This window comes from Caretta caretta, chromosome 3, assembly GCF_965140235.1.
Source record: "Caretta caretta isolate rCarCar2 chromosome 3, rCarCar1.hap1, whole genome shotgun sequence".
NCBI lineage: Eukaryota > Metazoa > Chordata > Testudines > Cheloniidae > Caretta > Caretta caretta.
The window spans coordinates 199,578,033-199,597,540 of NC_134208.1; the positions used below are offsets into that span (position 1 = coordinate 199,578,033).

The 19,508-nt window shown below is 39.6% G+C and overlaps 1 protein-coding gene across 11 annotated transcripts in view; it reads left to right on the forward strand.

Annotated features, from left to right (window-relative positions):
- The window catches only part of TASP1 (taspase 1), a 166,159-nt gene that overhangs the window by 85,854 nt on the left and 60,797 nt on the right, over window positions 1-19,508 (forward strand). For 9 of the 11 annotated variants that reach the window (XR_007355589.2, XR_007355590.2, XM_048842611.2 and 6 more), the window contains one exon: window positions 17,900-18,010. The exons of the other annotated variants lie outside the window; for them this stretch is intronic. Coding sequence is in view for 7 of the 9 variants with exons in the window: in XM_048842611.2 (XP_048698568.1) it covers window positions 17,900-18,010 (111 nt within the window). In the remaining 2 variants the exon portion in view is untranslated. The remainder of the gene's footprint in view (window positions 1-17,899; window positions 18,011-19,508) is intronic. 11 annotated transcript variants of the gene reach the window in all.

Below are 19,508 nucleotides of genomic sequence, written 5' to 3' on the forward strand. Positions count from 1 at the left end.
CTTTGCAGACAGGCCTGAATGTCTTTATCCTAACACTCCACCCCTTTTTTTTTCTTTTGGGATCCTCCTGCCCAGGTATCCCTGGAAAAGCATAGGACATATGGCAACACATTTCCTGATAGGGCCAGGCATCAAGGTGGAAGGTGTCGATATTCCATTTGTCCCACTGCCCCTTGTGTAGTATAGTGCCCTGCACCTTCTCTCATACGGGCATACCACATCTATTCCAATTAGTGTTCCAGACTTCCCATTATAGTGGGCCCGAGAAGGTTGGGTCCGGGTTGTCTAGTACACTGCAGGGTTTGGAGGGCTTATTACATTCCTAATAGGTTATCTCCCTATGCACCGTAACACAAGTACAGTTAACAATTCAAAATCCACAGCAACACTGAGTCCTGACCACTGCAGTATGGTCCAACATCCGAGACACCCCCAAAACACTGCCTCTCCTCCTTCGATGGGGTCACGATCTTGTGTCCAGTTGCTGGCAGTTGCAACAAGCTGCCCCTGGAGGTTTTGCTTGCTTTTGTCCATATCATAAGTCCATTGAATGTTCACAGAGAAATGGGATATTGTCCAAACCAGGTTGACCACTTGGTATGGAATCAGGCAGTAAGCCCTGGTTTGATTATTCACAGCAATAAGATTCACAGATCCATTTGTGCACCAAAGTCCATATAGCAGCATGTAGATGGGTGTAGTTTGGTTATGGGCTGGTGTAATTGTGCCCCCAGTAATATGTACATTCCCAGCAAAACACCTTATACACAGTACACCCAGTTGTCCACCCCTTGCATAGGCCATTGATCCTGCTCCTCTATAGTCATAGGAGAGGGGCACATCCAAACATCTTCTATTGATTTACACTATTTTACACACCCCTCCATTGATTCCCAGTGAGCTCCTCCCCTTTTCATTATTTCCATAGGGCTTGTGAGGGCCACCTTAGTTGCCATTCCATTTCCAGGTACCACAGTAGCTATTACACAGATGCTGGCCTCCTAGTTGAGCATTTGCATTCCCATACACATCTTCCCCCAGGGTCAGCCTTTTGAAGCCATCCCCCACCCATGTCATGAGGTTTTCTGTTTATTAAAACACAACAATGCTAGCAACAAGACAAACAACACAAAACATAGATTCGTGGTATTCTGGGTTATTTTTCCCGCTGGCGCCAGCTTGCTTGTAGAGTGTCTGAAAAACAAAAGAAACAATTTCCACCCCCCTGGTGGGGACAGATTATTGCTTAATAATAATACCGCTTTCTTTTACAAATGTCCTTTCTAATTGCAGGAAAAACAGAAGAATTACCTCCAGGCTGTCCTTATTTTGTTCTATAGTCAGGCTAGTGAATTACCTCACTCACTGGTCATTTATGAAATTCATGAGATGGTGTACCTCAGTTTCCCCTCTTGTACAACAGACCAAGTTTGCAATAGTTTCTCTGCTGTACCAAGCTTTAAGTTTATTCTCAGGTAATAGCTGAGACACAGCTTCAGATTTTAGCACTGTACACACTCACACACACACACACCCCTTAAGGTTAACCTGTCCCCCTTATTTTCAGGCTTGACTTGTTTTTTCAGCTTCCTTTCCTGCAGGGCCATAATCTGAGGCTTCTAGTAGCTTGTTTGCTGACCGGATGTATTCATTATTTGCAGCTCCTTTGTGCCCATCAGCTAGGTAATTTGCATTTACACAGAGGCTTACTAGCTTGCTTCTGGATCCAAAGCTGTTAGCAGCTCAGACACCGTCTTAAAAGGGAAACATTTTACTTCCACCAGAGTTCTGATTACTTTCCACTTTCATCTCCTGCTCCAAAACACACAGATCTGAAAAAGAAAGCACAACCTATTGTGGCTCCTTTTGGAGCCCTATTAGGATTTTAATTAAGTACCGTTTTTATTTGCATTTCTTTTACCCTTCTCCAATATACACCGCACATGTCCTGGGAAAATGCAAATTCCTTCCATATAGTTTAACCTCCATAACATCATATTAGCCAAATTAATTTTACACAAGGTATAACTGCCTCCACCATGCCCACAGAGTTTTCATGCACACCCACCAAAGCAACAATCTAATCCCCCAGAGCCATCCCAAGGCTCAGTGTTCCCATCATTCCTCCCCTTTTCCTTTTCTTTTACCTGTGCGCACACACACAAAATTCTGTTTTGCCTAACATCCCTTGCACTGTGATTACTCTTTTTACACAACTGTACCCTGATTACACTTCCATCTTGTACAACTAGACACAACCAAAAGCAGCCAAGTTAAGTTCCAATAGAAACCCCTTCCATCCTTTAGTGATTTTGATTACCTTACCCAAAAGTCAAATAATTTTGATCAGATTCTCTCTCTGCCTGCTGCCTGCAGCAGTCCCTTATTGACCATTTCTGTGGGAAAAGGGCCCATTTTCCCTCAGAATAGCTGTAAAGGCTTCTGGGGACAGAAGCGTAGTGGTGATAGTAGCCACTCTACCTGACCCCCTTGGAAAATTTAATTACCAAGCTTCCATCCAATGTGACTGCACAGAGTTGCACATACAGTTACATTTATATAACTGGGTTTTATCATTAAACAAAAACTTCTTTCTTGACATCTCACATAAGTATCCAAAGTACCCTCCATTAAAACTTCAGAAAAACAAAAGAGTGTGGAAAGGCAGGTTGCATTTTGAAACTTTTTTTTTTTCTCCACTCCCCCAGGACCAAGTCTTAGATCCAGTCTCTAAAGGTGGTCTGTTAACTCTGCTTTTGACTTTAAACCCTTCTGTGCCAAATCATCTTTCACTATCCCTAACAATTTACAACCCTTCAGCAGCCCTTGCTGAAGCAGCACCAAACTTGAAAGATTACTGGCAGCTTCCCATAATGCTGCCCTTACTTCAAACCTCTCAAGCAGACTGAAGTGCCTCTTTTCCCTGGGAGGCATTCAGTCCCCATGGGCAGGGACCTTCTTCCACTACCCATATACCAAGGAGGGTGGGCTCCTCAGCCACCCCCCATCCCTCTGGGTCCCCTAACACTTCCTCCATTTCCTTTTTAATCTCATCCCAGGTTGACCCCTGTACCTGGTATGGGCCCTGGTTCTCCCTTATCCATTTATCCAAAAAATCCTTTATCCTGGCTTGCCAGAACCCGCAACTACCATCACGAGAGTTCGCGATACCCCCTCCAAGCAGCTGCGCGGACTGTTGGGGAGGGGGACTTACAGGCTGCCACTCACCTATCCAGTGCGATGCATCCGAGTCACGGCACCAAGATGTTAGAGGGCTTATTCCTTCACCCACTTACTTCCCTGGTCCTTCTCGCATGAACAGAGAGCAACAATACCCGAAGTCCAAAGGTGCAAACAATTCGATGTTTATTGGGGTGAACTTCCAGCAAGCATGATTCCAGTTTCCTTCCTTAGTATCCTCCTTCCCAGCTCTGACACCACAGAGCCTTACACCTGTGTCCCTGTTCCCATTACTACCTTTAGCCAAACATGATTCCAACTTCCTTACTCCCATTCCCTGTTCCCATCTCCCCCTTTAGCAAAACATGATTCCAATTTCCTTACCCACATTCCCTGTTCCCATTTTCCCCACACCCACCCACCCACTTCCTGATTGATTGCAGGCTATATAGTAAAACTTGAGTTCTGCTTTGCTATACCTTAACCAATCATTTTCCTGAAATTTAACTAACCAGTCCTAACATATTGTAACATGATTATGTAACCAATTATATCCCACCACCTTAATTAGTTTACACCCAGCAAAATTAATTATACAGCAGACAGGAACAATCACAGAACCAGACAGAGATTATACAGACAAACAATAGCAAAGTGGGAACTACAATGACAAGACAACACAGAAGTGAGGATTTCACATCCCAGCTATTGATAAATGAGTTCTTGCCAGACAGGATGCTATCAAACTAAGTTTCCTTTTACATTTTCTAGGCACTTCCCTTTCTCTGGAGGTGATAGGAATACAATCCTGTCCTGATAGTGTCTAACAGCCCAATAGCACCTTATTTCAATGTGACTAGTTTGGAATGTGAGGATGTGACTGTTGGCTTCCTAGCTTATGGCTGCCTCTGCTGCTTAGCCAAAGGCCTTAGCCTAAGAACAGTCTCAGACTGTCACAGTAAGAGAAGGCCCTTACACCAGCAGACAGTGATTTTGATTCTTCTTTTATACCTCTAGAACTAGCCAAGTGATAAGAATACACCTAAATTCTTAAAGTACAGGCCTTTGCAGACAGGCCTGAATATCTTTATCCTAAGAGTAAGCATAGCAGACCTGCAGCTTATGGTTGATTTTAAGGGCTGTTCTCTAAGGTAAGAATACTAAATGGTTCAGATTCTTTCTGTATTACATCTCTAAGAGCTTGTCTACACTTACATTTTATAGCGCTCTAAAAAAATCACCCCCCTGAGCTCAGCAAGTTTGAGCGCTGTAAAGTGCTAGTGTGGACAGGCTCTGAGCGCTGGGAGCTATTCCCTTTGTGGAGGTGAATTACCAGGAGCACTGGGAGAGCACGTGACCACACTCCCGCTCCCACAGCAGCGCTTTGAAGTTTCTAGTGTAGACATAGCTTAAGATACAGTCTTTCCTATCCATCCACAGTGTTAACTCTCTTTTGTCATTTCATGTCTCAAATTACTGGAACATTCTTTTCCTTGCACACCTTGACAAATACAATCTTGCCCAATTCAGCCATTCAGAATGCTGCTGCAAAGATCACTTTACTAGCCCATCACTTTGACTATGTCACTCCTCTCTTTGATTCCTTTCAGTGACTCCCTCTTTACTGTGTCAAACAAACAATTTGTAAGCACCTAGAAGATAATAGGGTGATAAGTAATAACCATTATGGATTTGTCAAGAACAAATTAGGTAAGACCAACCTAATTTCCTTCTTTGACTGGTCTACTGGCATAGTGGATAGGAGGGAGGCAGTAGTTAGGATATGTCTTGATTTTGATGAAGGTTTTTGACATAGTCTGATATGACATTCTCATAAGCAAACTAAGGAAATGTGGTCTATATGAACTTAATGTAAAGTGGGCGCATAACTGGTTGAAAGACAGCATTCAAAGTAGTCATCAGTGGTTTCAGTCATACTGGAAGGATCTATCTCGTGTGGTTCTGCATAGGTCTGTCCTGCGTCTGGTACTACTCAATGTTTTTATTCATGATTTGGAAAATGAAATGGGGGGTATGCTTATAAAATTTGTAGATGACACCAATCTAGAGTGGGTGGAGGAGTGGTTTGTAAGCCCTATCGGCTATGTCTATACAGCAAATAAAAACCCGCAGCTTGCCCATCCCAGCCGACTCTGGCTCACGGGGCTCAGGCTGTGGGGCTGTTTCATTGCTGTGTAGACTTCCAGGCTCGGGCTGGAGCCTGGAAGTCTACACAGCAATGAAATAGCCCCAGAGCTTGAGCCCCACAAGCCCGCGTTGGCTGGCATGAGCCTGCTGCCGATTTTTCTTTGCTGTGTAGACATACACTTAGAGACCAGGATTAGAATTCAAGACAACCTTGACAAATTGGAGAATTGGTCTGAAAGCAACAAAATGAAATTCAATAAAGAAAAGTGCAAAGTACTATACTTAGGAAGGAAAAATCAAATACAAAATGGAGAATAACTGGCTAGGCTCTAGTACTATTATAAAGGGTCTGGGGTTATAGGGGATCACAAATTAAATGTGAAGCAATAATGTGATGCAAGTGTCAAAAATATTTAAAAAGAGAATCTCAATCTGGAGTAATATTAACTGGAGTGTAGTATGTAAGACACAAGAGGTTATTGTCCTGTTCTTCTCAGCCCTGGTGTTGCCTTAGCTGGCGTACTGTGTCTAGTTTTGGCTGCCACACTTTAAGAAAGATGGGGACAAATTGGAGAGAGTCCAGAGGAGAGCAACAAAAAAGATAAATGGTTTAGAAAACCTGACCTATGAGAAAAGGTTAAAAAAACTAGACTTGTTTAGTCTTAAGAGAAGAAGACTGAGGGGGGACCTGAGTCTTCAAATAAGATAAGGCCTATTATAAAGAGGATGATGATCAGTTCTCTATGTCCACTGAGGGTAGGACAAGAAGTAATTGCCTTAATCTATAGCAAGGCAGATTTAAGTTAGCTATTGGGAGAAACTTTCTACCTTTAAGGATAGTTAAATATTAGAATAGGCTTCCAAGGGAAGTCATGGAATTCCCATCATAGGAGGTTTTTTAAGAACAGGTTAGACAAACATCTGTCAAGGATAGTCTTAGTCCTGCCTCAACATGGGTGAGGAGGTGGACTAAATGACCTCACAAGGTCCCTTCCAGCTCTCCCTATGTTTCTATGATTCTATAAGCTGCTTGTTTTCACTTTCAGGGCTATTCATACCTGTTCTCACTCTGCCTATCATCTCTCACACACTATTGAGATATGCAATCCCATCTCTGATTGGCCCATGATACAGCTTCCATTGTCCACTTGTTAAATTTTAAAACAAGCATTTTTGTGCTTTCTCCTATGCTGCATTTCACACTTGGAGGCTCTCCCTGTAAACATCCGCATATCTACCTCATTATCCTCCTTCAAATCTCTCAAGAGTTAGAACTGTTTGGGAAGAGAGTTTTTGCTGATTATTGTTTGGAGGTTTGTGTCTACGTGGGAGAGGAGGGGAGAACCACAAGAGGAGCAGAGAGAAGTAAGTTCCATATGCAGCATGAACATTCAGTGGGAGCGTAGCCCTGTGAAAAGCTAAGAGAGAATGCTTTTGGACGAAGTGCTGGCTGAAAGGTGCTTGGAGCTGTGATTGGAGAAACTATCCCCTATTTATTTCCTGCTGTATTCAGGGAAACAAGACTTTGTACTTTCTTTGCAAGTAACAGGATTGCATCAAAGATAACTGAATCCATCATCAAAATAATTTCAGAGCCGTGAATTTTGGGTAGCCACTTGCGCCAAAAAGAGGCAATGTGCACGTTCTCTAGGCTCTCACCTTTGCTTCAATTTTTGTCTATAAATCAGGTTCAAGATTATGTCTAATAGTTCTAACTCTAATAGATAGCTTTTTCCATCTCCTACCAACTTTCTCAGGGTAGCATTTGTTTCCTCTGGTTAGTTCAGTGAGAGCTCTGATCTTATATGTTAAACACAAACTGGCAGAAGATATTAAGCCCTCTCAAATAAAAAAAATATGCTTTGAGGGATTTTAACCTGGCATATAAACTAGTTGCCAATGACAGTTAATTCTCTCTACGCTTTTCTCTTAGCGATGTAGGCTGGTATTTTCAAAGAATCCTGGGCAAATAAATCACATTGAAGATAGCTGTTTTTCCAGGATTTGGCAGTGATCACAACTGTATTTTTAGAGAAGACGAAATTACTTATCTGTAACTGCTGTTCTCTGAAGATCTGTGTTGTGATTGCCACTTTCACTGCTCTTCCCAGAGAGGTTTGAGGATTGTGTTAACTTTTTCTCATTGTGTGCTTTTTTTTTTTTTTTAAAGGGCAATATTTTCCTCTTGCTGATAGAGGTCCTGATGTCTGGAGTACATGTGTATATTCCATTTCAGGAATGATAGGGGAAGCTCTTTGCTGGGGAAAAAAAGAGAGATTCAGAATGGGAGTTTTGCCCATATTTGTATGTGTAATTCTAATGAAATCCAGTGACGTTGCATGCATATAAATCACTGAAGAGTATTGCCAATTATAAAGAGTTTTGGAAATATAATTGCATGTTCTTGTGAACTTAGTAATTTGTGCTTTATGATTAAATGTAATAGTTTAATCTTTTTTATAATTTCCTTTATCATTTTAATTTTTCATTCACTGCCAATTGATAAAATTATTCAAATATAGTTTGTATGACAGCTTTTAGTACCATAACATTAGGCTGGCCTTGAAACACAAAATAGTAAATCATGGCCATTTACTGCTAAAACTAGCAGGTTTCATTTTGAAGGTAATAATATTAATTTCTCTTTAGAAGTAAGATTTAAAGAAGCACGCACAATTCAGTTGTCATGTTACGTCAGCCTACATGTGTGTTCCGTATGTAGAGCCTGGTTTTATTGTATTACTGTGTTATATTTATTGTCTTCAGTATTGTCTCAATCAATTCTAGTATTTGCCATTATTGTAAACTTTTGAAAATCTTTCTTAATTAATTTCCATTTGTGTCTGTAGCAGAATGTTTAAAAGATGGAATACTAATGAAAAGGGAAACAGGAAAATCCATGTTTAGCTGGAAAAAAATAACCCCCAAGAAATGCTTAAACATATGTGGAATGTATGTTTTATTGGTAACAGAAAACTAGTGTCACAGGTTTGTGGTATTGCAAGGCTGCTTAGTTAACTTCACTGCCATAAAGAACAGTACTTGCATAGGTCTCCTACATGACTGCCATTGCAGTTCTTATGGGATCTGTGCTAAGTCTGTCTAGGAGAGATTATTCTAACAGAAGTGTCTTTGGGAGATGGGGGAAAGAGAAGTCTACATTAACGGTCACAGTGTGTGCAATGTTTTAGATGTGAAAATCAAGCTGTACAATATACTATGTGTATTCAACAAGATAGGGTCATGTACATAGCAAAAATCAAAAAGCCAGGTTACGTATCTTATTTTTACTATAAAAGTCCCATGTCTGACCATTAGAATGAGTACAATATCACCTAACACAAAGCCATGTTAGTCCACAGGAATTACATCAATAGAATCTTGCTACACCTGAATCTTAAATAAGAAACCCCATGGACTTTCAGCTTAACAGTAAACATTGACATCTGCAGCCACTAACAATGAAGAAGAATGTCCTAATATTGCAAGTTTCCCAAGACCTAAATATAATAGCAGATATATACCAAAGCTTCCAGAAATGAGTCAGGCTTTCTTAATTCAAATCTTTAAAGGGTTTGAACAGATTATTTGTACTTTATATCTTGATACACAAATGGCAAGCTGACTACACCAGGAGGAGCGAATAAGAAAAACAACTTAATGAGGTCATAGGTTTGCAGGGACATCTGGATGGGGTCTGTTTAAGAATCTAGAGAGAATTTCAGTGTTCTCCAAAAATGAGGGAAAGGTGTTTCGCTTTCTCAGGACTTTTAAATATTAAAAATATTGACAAAAGTCAGAACTTCTATCTGACTTTGTATAGGTAGCTATTAACTCTCGGGGAAACTCCCTTTTAAAAATAATACTATGGGATAGTCCATGGCACTTCCTGTGTCACACAATCACCTTTGATGCTTTCCAAATGATCTTCAAGCATAAGAGACTTTTCAGAAGGGGATTAGAAAGTTCTCAGATTTGAGTATGACTCATAGCTTTATTAAGTGGGTTTGGACAAACTTTAAAAGGCATTCATTCTCCTCAAACCTATCGGTCTTGTTTATTTAGAGGTTTTAGAGCAAAACAAAGGTACTGTGGACTAGTGGATGCTCTTGCAGCTTAATTTCTTATAACCACTCTCCTGCCACATGAACTCCTGCCTTGTTCACTCATTGTCACTGGCCCTAATTCCTGCTCAGTATCTGTGGGAGCCTTTAGGTGGTCATGTTTTCAAGCTTTTCTCCACAACAACAAGGACTAGAAATTTATTTTTTTAAAGGAAAGCAGAGATTCTCTCCTAATTACATGAGACCAGGAGCTAGAGCTTTAAGAAAAAATCTCATTGCAAGACTCATGATAAATGCATAACAGTTAACAATAGGGAGAGGCAGAAATGTCTAGATCACTACCCAGTGTCGCCATATGTGAATAAGAGGGTTATGCTCTAGGCAACATCTCTGTTAGTCCTCCCAGCTGGATAGCTGGGGTGAGTCCTTGAGGTCTGTAACCATGGGGGACCTCGCCTAGAGTGGTCCTAACCGTAAATATCTATCCTAGAGTTGTCTCAGTTCTCCAAATCCGGAAATACAAGGTTGCAATGAGGAAAGCTAAGAAAGCAGCAAAATATAAGTGCATGTTGGCTAGATCATGAGACTTTAGTTTGGGGACTGGATGTGGTTGAAGGAAGGGATCTCTCCAGGCAGGAAAGTGAATGGATGTAGAGAGAAACTAAACACTTCTCATCTTTAGCAAATTTCTAACTTAAAAAGTGTCCTAAACTTGTATGAAAATCCTAGTCGGAGTCTGTCCTCTGAATTTCATTAATCAGGCCCAGTAGAAGGTTCATCTCATGAGCTGTTGTCCTTGCAGAGGCAATGCTTACTCTCCTAACAGTGACTCTCAGGGGAACGTGACAAGTCTTGGGCTGTCCATATTTGCGGCAACTTCGGGAAATACTGAGAAGTTTGTGGGTGAAAGATTGGGGGAGGGAATTCAGTTAGCATATGAAAACAGATTAATACAACACAGGTTTAGTAGTGTTTGGAAAATGAATGAATTATACTGTGACCCAGGTTTTTCTCGGTAAAGGGTACGATAAGCTGTTCGAACTTTAACGTGAGAGCCGCTGAATTTTGCAGTGAGAGCTTTTCACTATGCTCGGATTCCCCCTCCCCAAAGAGATGTGAGGGTTGTGCTGTGCTATGAACTATAGTCCACAATTTACTTCTTAACTAGTGTTTGACTGTGAACTAAGAAAAACACCAAAAATCATAGGGACAGGTCAGATTATGGTGCTGTGCTAAGCTGGGACCATTGTGGGTAATGTCAGGCTTCTGGAATGCCAGTGGGAGGACACAGTGCTCTTTTGCCTTACCCTTGGCACTTAGTAATAGCCGGAAACAGAGCATGAATACGTATAGTTGGGTAATGATGCTGGTGCTTCCCCGACCCTTCACAGCATGCTCTACTCCACAAACTAAACTCCATTGGGCCCCCCATTTCTGATGCAGATTTAGCAAAGTCCCGCTCTAACAAACTCCATTGTCAGTTTTTCAGTTGCACACTTTTTACATCCTTGCTAAACTGCAAAATTGAGTAATCAATGGTTGGTAGGTTTAAAATGATCCTAGTGTAAACTGGCCTGTCACTATTTTAATTACCTTTCCATTATGATGATGAACTAAAGTAAACTTCAGTTTCCTGAAGTTTCCAGGTGCCAGAAACAGTTACATTTGTCTGTGATAATACATAAACCTAAAAATTATTGTAATGTGAAACAGTGGAGCACACGAACGAGACTTATCTTTTTATCAGAAACTGATAATCAGTTTCACATTAAGATTACTTATTTATTTTGGAAACCTGCTGAAGTATGTTTGAGTCATTGCAATATACATAAACTTAACTTCCACAGAAATGAGCTGATTTTGATGGCTAGATTACAGGTGAGCGAAACACAAATTTGAACCCAAAACATTTATCCTGTAAGATCTAGAAAAGATTAGAAGATTCTCCACCACATCACTTATTTCATCTGTAGCTCCTGCATTAGTCTGTTGTACATAATAGTTTGCAGGTTTGGGTAGAGAAGGAGACAGTGCAAAGCCTGCAATAATACATGATCTAATACTTATCAGCTTCCCCATTTTGTTACTTTCTCAAGCCCTTAAAATTCTAAGTAATCCATCCCCAAAGTAATATAGTAAATCCTTTCCGCAACCTTTGCCTTGTCAAAGAGTAGGTGATGTATTGTATAATAAATTCTCCTGTTGAAAAATAGATGTAGCTGTATTGAAAACTGAAGTAACAAATGTTTCCTTTTAAAATTGGGAAAATATTCTTCTCATTACTTATCTGTCCCTACAGACTGCTAGCATGTGATGTGTTGAAAGATTTCCAAATGCACATCTAGCAACACTCTGTAAGTTTACTACTTTATTAATAGGTTGACATGAATGCTAAAAAAAAAAAAAAAAATCACTGTTAATCCTTGGGGATGTGTGGTATGGTAGTAGTATTGAAAGTTAGTTTTCCTTGGAGTTGATCCTCTATCTCTCCAAATTCAGATTTCCCAGGAATGTCAGTGGGCTGCAGATGTCCTATAACGCACTTTCAGTTTTCTATTTTTCTCAGCCTTTTGTAACAAACTTGATGTGCCGGAGGTCTTTAAGAAAATTTTTCCCCTTGAGAATGACTGTCTTATACATCTTGTTTAAAGATGGTTAATCTCATTTTGAGGCCGGTTTTAGGAGTTGCATCAAAATCTTGAATTAGTAAACATTTGCTTGCACTCAAAAAGTTGGAGACACATGGGCTTGTCTTGGTGAATTTTCTAATTACTTTACTCAATCTCAGATTTTTACTTTTTTGCATCCTATAGCATAAAATGTGTGTTTTTTTTTTTAAAAGCTGCAGACTATTTTGCCTAAGAAAAGGAGTAAAGATATTCCTCCATCACTCATTTTACTGCAGCATCTGGTTTTGGGGTTTTTTTATAGTTTGTTGTAAAAGCACTACCTCTTGCAATGATAAAATGTTCATTGGTAAAATTCTCTAATTTGATTTCAAATAATTATTCAAACTACTGGTCACACATAAACAAATAGTTGTGGCTTAGTCTTCCTTAATTAGGGTTGATTGCATTTGTCACCAGATAAGAATAGAGCCAGAGTTTGTTTAGAGAATGAAGAAAACAAACCTCTATGAAGAATAAGAAAGGAAGTTGTTGAGGAAGAAATTTCAGTGAAGGATTAGAAATTATTACTCATGTTTTAACAGAAATTTTAGGATTTCTTCTATTTTAAGAACATGGTACAGGAGAAACTGTTCAAAATCTTGTTTCATTTCCCCTTTTTCTACTGTTACTAAATATGGGTACCCAAACTGTGGCCTGTGGACAAAATGCATTCTGTAGCACCCCCATGGATTTTCCATGTCTTTTTATACTGTACTGTATCTTGCATACATAGGGGAGAATATCCCAGTTCCATTTTGGGCAGGGGTTTTCTGGCATAGGAAGTAACATGGCAATATTAGAATGGTCTCACGAATAATTGCTTGCAGCAGAGTATATCAGTTCATATTGTATTATCATAGTGAGGGATGCTGCTTGCGCCTTTTCTGTTTTCTGGGAACCTTACATTTTACAGGGGATTTTCTTGTTGATTAAGAAGTTGACAGGATCCATGGAAGTATTTCCCCCTTTCCTCCGTTTGTGCTCTCAAGGGTTGCCTCCTTGTACTATGTAACCTATGTTTTTAAAAAGAACAGGAGTACTTGTGGCACCTTAGAGACTAACAAATTTATTAGAGCATAAGCTTTCGTGGGCCACAGCCCACTTCATCGGATGCATAGACTGGAACATCTAGTAAGAAGATATACACACATACATGCAGAGAAGGTGGAAGTTGCCATACAAACTGTAAGAGGCTACTTAATTAAGATGAGCTATTATCAGCAGGAGAAAAAAAAATTCTAGTGTAGACCTGGCCTATATGATTCCACATTCAAGCAATCTCGTTACTTTCATTTAAATTTCAGTTAAATTAATTAAATTCAGTTAACAAATCTTTAGTTTGTTTAAAGACTTGTTGGAAACACCTCTATCAAATTATCTGAAATATCTCTCAGTGGAGTTTCTCCCATATTAAATTTCTTTTCCATGTTTTGCTGGTAATGCCTAATGAGTTCTTTAAAATCTGCATTAATATAGCTGAAGTTTGTCTGTTTGGCTTAATAAGAAGCTAAGAATAGGGGCTGTATGGCTCACTTAAAGGAAACATGCTGGAAGGCTGGCACTACATGTGTACTTTCTGAGCTGCCAGGACTTGGAGCACTATAATGGAGTTACTGTCCTTATTTCCAGGCTAACTTTTGCTACAAGTTACTTCCACAGTGCCCCACACAATAGAGTAATAGAGGAAAGACCAGAAGACCACTGATTTTGTATTGATCTGTTTTAAATGTTTAAATTTTTAAAGTCTAAAAACACTCTAAGTCTCTTTAAATTACTGCAGCCTATCTTTTGAACGTACAGGCTAGAGTGAACTGGACGCTATTCTTATCTCTGTATCTTTGGGGCTAATTTGTGTATTCAGTGTTGTATGCAAAAATAGGATTGTGCTGATTTACTCCCAGGGAGCAGATATGTTGAGTAAGAATGCTCCATTTTCAGTCTCTTTTCGGAGTAGAATCACACACTAAAAATGTGAACAAAATATAAACCAGTGCACTGGTGTCTGCCAGAGTCTGCAGTCAGGCTGAAACAGTTACTGAGTCTGAAATTCTGAAGCCTAACCATTAAATATGAGCATTTAACGTTTTCACTGATCACATGAAAATCTGCACAATATACTTTGTTGCATCTTACTTTAGCATTGCAGAGCTCAGGTTGTAGGCTGAGTTTGGGAGAGTGCCGTCAGTTATTTCTCTTCCCCATCTGAACCATGTTTGAGCTGTTTGTTTTTCTGGCATATTAGCCTTTGGTCTCAATGGGTATTATGAGCTTCATACAAATATAGGGAAAATACTTGGGATTATTCTTTCTACGTGCTTAGAAAATATGATGTACTAATTACCCTCCAGCAGAGATGATGGGGGCACTGAAGCAGAGAGGTCAGGACCTGTGAAGTCAGTGGGAGTCTTTCCATTTACTTCAGCACATTTTGGATCGGACTCTAAAAATGATTTACCCATGATCAGATCAAGTTAATAGCAGTGCTGGGAATAAAACTCAAGAGTTTCTGGCTCCAAGCCTGGTGCTCAGTCCATTAATTTATGCTACCTTTTGAAGAGTCAAAGCAACGATGGTAACTTGTAGTAAGTGCAATATTTTAATATTGTAGAATAATAAGAATGTTCATGCCCTTATTTAAAAAAGAAATCCTGAAGCACTATCAACAGTTAATTCATTTGACTGGTGATTTGAGTCAGTACCGGGTTTACAATGGGGCCGGGCCCCACGCTAAGAAAGGGCCGTGGTGCCCATACCGTGGCCCTGCCCCCACTTGGCCTCTTCCCCTCAAAGCCCTGCCCAACGCTTGCTCCTCTCTGCCCCATCCCCGCCTCACCCCCTAATCACGCCTCTCTCCCTCGCCCCCCCCCACCCGAGTGAGCAGCAGGCGTGGCTTCAGGGGAAAGAGGCTGAATGGGGATGGGGCCTCGGGGCAGAGCGGGGAGGCGGGGCCCACAAAAGGTTAATTCAGCCGGGGTTGAGTTATCTGTTTCAGTAGCCCTTACTATTACCCCACCCATTTATTTCAATTAATCTGTTTTCTCAGTTTGTAAAACACCATGAATGTAGGTTATCTTCTTTGAGCTTATGAGGTGATAGACTTATTTCTCTGTGCCAATGAGGGAAGAGCATCTTGCTAAAGCCAGAGTTTTTAGCTCTGAAGCAGCAGAGTAGAAGCCTTTTGCGTTGAAATCACATATGGGCTTTGTAGCCGCCAAGCTTTAGAGGCCTTGGAATTTGTGGGAAGAACCACAGAAATTGTGCATTTTGACTAGTTTATAAAAAACTAAGCTGTCAGTCCAATTGCTGTCATTAGTTTTGCACTCACGATGCAAAATCTAAGGTTGTGATAGTAGAGAAGAAAAACTTTTAGAGCTGCTTTCCAAAATGAATCAACAGATAAAATTGCATTTTATTGCATATAGAAAGTAAGAAACAATACCCTCATATTTTTAATGACAAAATATTAGCTGTAGTTTATTTGCAGATGCTTGAACCATACATGCTAAGCACCTGTTTTAAAAATCACAATTTCGAGATTGTCATACGTTTCAGTGTGTGACCTCAAGTAAATAGATAAATTTAGGTATAACATGTTTAGCTCCAGCAGTCTGAGGAAATACATAGTACACTCTTTTTTCCAAAGATCTGTACAGTAGATTTCCTTGATTTTTAGGTTAATGGGATTGTTTTAATTACTTAATAAAAAACATAGGAATACGAGGAAGCCAAAGTAAGATTGCCGTACTCTGGCAGTGAACGGTGTCCTCACTGGAACTGTATGCAGTGGGTCCTTTGTCCTGCTGGCTGGAAGAAAATGGAGGGATCCCTCTGCAATTGGTGGCAGAGAGGAGGAAGGGGGAAGTATACCTGGACAGGGCAGGGAGAAACAATAAGTGACTGGATTGGGCAAAAAGGGATTGCCCTTCCAGAGGATCTCACTGGCAACACCCACCCTCCTACCCAGGGAATCAGTAGAACTGGGTTTCTTCATGATCTACTGTGGGCATTTATGCTAATCAACTTTTTCCTTGGGGGCTGGAAAGGAACGGCAGAGTGGATTTTTCGTCTTCCCCACAGTGGCTCAGGGAGTAGTCAGGAACTTAGGTTAAGATGTCTCAACTTCGTAACTAAAAAAATGGGGTAGATGTCCAGTGCAAGTACTAGTTATGGAAGGGATATGGTTATTGGATAAATTGGACTGGAACGTGTATTCCCTGATATTTTAAGCGAATGAAATTGTGCCCAAACTAAACCACATTTAGTGCTTCTTGTTTTTCTTCCGGTGTGGCTACTGTTGTTGCATTTTTTGAAAATTATTTGTGGAGTAGAATGGCCACTGTGTGCTTGTAGGGAGGTGGTTTAGATGGAAATATTTGATTTTCATGGAAAATAATACAGATTTTAAAAACAGATTTTCAGTACTAAACATTGGACCTTGTTGTGCTTGAAAAAAAATTAAATGCCTCAAAATTGAAACCCTAATGGTAACAATCTTTGTTCTTGAAGTATACATGTGATGCTTCCATACCAACAGAAGTAGAATCAGAGGATTGATAATGGGATTTCTTAACAACCAAGGCCAGTAACCAGTGACCTAAATGTTAATGATTTTAAATGATTGTCATCTCTCAGCTGTTCAGGTGGGCTGATATGCTAGCTCTGTAGGAGGCCTATTTCCTCTTTTTTTGCTAACTGGAGCACAGTTGATAGCCCACTTCAGCTTCCCTAGACAGATATAATTGGGGCCTATTTATGCCCTTGCTATCTGATTGATCCTCCCACTGACTAGTGGAATAAAACCTGCCAGCCTGTGGAAGACAGAAGAAGATATGCCCTTAGACATCTTATGCCCCCAAAATATCACAAATTCAGTCTCCCGTCCAAGAAAACATAGTTGTAATAAACATGCAGCATACAACTTGAACTGAACTGTATATGCTAAAGGATCATTGTAGACTTATAGCATACCATAGCAGAAAAAACATAGATGAAAAGACTAGCATATACACCAGAAGCATAGGTTAATTAACTTTTCTTCCGGCTTGTCAGTAAATTGCAGAACGCTATGTTAAAACATTGAGGCAGTGACTAAAGGTCTGCATGAAAAACTTACAGTTCCTTTAGACAAAGTTTTGTGAGCTAGTGGAGTTCTTAGCAAGAAACATAAAACCCAAGAGCAGATGTGCCTTCAAAAACCTAATTACAAGTAAACTTCCCTTATTCCTATGTTGTGATTGGAAAACTGAGGCAGAAAGGCTAAATCATACTGGGAGGTGGTGGTAAAGATGGGATTAAACTTGGAAGTTTTTGGCTCTAAAACCTGCACTCAGATTATTATATTTAGCAATATTATATCATTTATGTAATGACCATAAGATTATCTGTGAAAAGTAGATCTGTGCTTTACAAACTTCTAATCTAAGGGGTAGATTATACGATTATTCATTTGAGTGACCACTATGATTACTTGTGTGTAGATGACTCATGTGAGTTACGGTTGCAGAATCTGGAGGGAGATCATTGGTCATACAGCATGATACTTTCCCTTTTCTTCTTAACACTTTTCCTTACCTGTTTGCTTTCTGTGTATTTAATCCCTGCCTCTTTTCTCTGTGTGTCTTTACCATGGAGTGAAGTGAATTTACCATTAAAGTGAATTATACTGTCAGGTTGGATTGCTGATATTTGGACTTGCAGGGGAACCAATGTCAGAACCTTTAATAGAATAGTGAAATCATCTATCGAATACAGCTCTTTACTGTGTGGTTATAAAAGAACTATCAGTACCTGTGAGTAGTAACTATATTCTAATCATTCTTGGTGGTGGTATTTGTATAGGTTGTGGAGAGCACCTTGTAAGGACCATACTGGCCAGAGAATGTTCACGTGCTTTGCAAACAGAAGATGCCCACCAGGCTCTGCTAGAGACTATGCAAAACAAGTTTATTAGTAAGTATACAGTTCATCAGAAAACTGCCTAACCGTACATGTTTATCGTTTCTGTTTGAAAAGAAAAACAATCCATTGAAATATAATTGAAATTTTGCAATTCCTCTTGGAGCTACTTGGTGGTCTTGAAGCTGTAGACAGAGATTAAGTAATATGTTGTAATGTATTTAGTGAATGATAAATTAAGTCGCAGCAAAATACATACAGGAAAGGAAAATATATTCCTTGGTTGGGAAGTCATTGAATGTTAAAAGCCAGGGAACAGATAGTTTAGAGGGAGGAATTTTCTAGGTTGAATCACTAACTATAGTAAAGAGTGAATTTGTTAGGAATTAGTGGTTTAATTATCACAGAGGCTATAAAATGCTTCTTCCCATGCCCCCTTTTTTATGTAGTGGAAATTAAGATCCATGTTATTTTTTGATTAAAAATCCTGTATGTGGACAGATTCTGGTTTGTGAGTTAAATAATAATTTTTTTTCTGAAAAAGAAATATGGATTTCATTGAAGACAATAAATAGAAAAGGCAAACACTGATCGTTATATTTTTTTCTTCCCCCTTAACATAATGATTACCATTGTGGATCCTATTCAGTCATTCTGTGTCACATATTTTTGACTATTTTGTTGTGTGTATGGATGAAAAATATAAGTACAAAACTTGAATAAAATAAAGTAAGAAAACAAACGTCATCCAAAATTTGGGCATCAGATTTTCACCAACTAAGCAATTCTAGATAAACCTAGAGTCCAGGAGATACCATGGATTACAGTGAGACTTTTGAGATATGTAATATGTCAGGCTTCACTGTAGTCTAATCTTACAGCATTCAGAAACATAAGGACTGTTTAAGTTCCTAAGCAGTTGAGCATAGGTCATGTGTCTCTTAAGTGTGCAAGTACCTTGCTCCTGGGTGATGTGATCGGGGCAGTGACTTACTGGAAAACTTCTTAATTGCAACTCATTACTTATTTTTATTTCAGTCTAGACATACCATGTTAAACCTTCATACACAAACAATATATAGGTGTGTGAGCCTCTAGCACAGTGATACTCCAACTGAGACTCAGGAGCTGAAAGTTGCTCTTTAATATGTCTCCTGCAGCTCTTTGCAGCACATGATATTAAAACACTCTGATTTAATTATTAACCGGTCAGGATGCTTTTCCTATGTTGTTAACCAATTGTCAAATACTTGGTCAGTCATTTTGCTATGAGAATAATATATATATAAAAATAGTAAATGAAACAATGAATTCACACTACTGTGGCTCTTTTGGGTAATGTTGATCACTAGTTTGGCTCTTGAACCACTGAGGTCTGAGTATCATCTCCCCTCTAGCTACCACTAGAATAAAGAGGGCAGTGGAAAACTGATACATTTTATAATGTGCCTGATACCAGGCCTGAAGCTAACTCTGATTATAAGAAAGCAGCACTGAATGCAGTTCACTGCTTTAATCCTATTTCTTAAACTCTTATTATGCTTAAATCTAT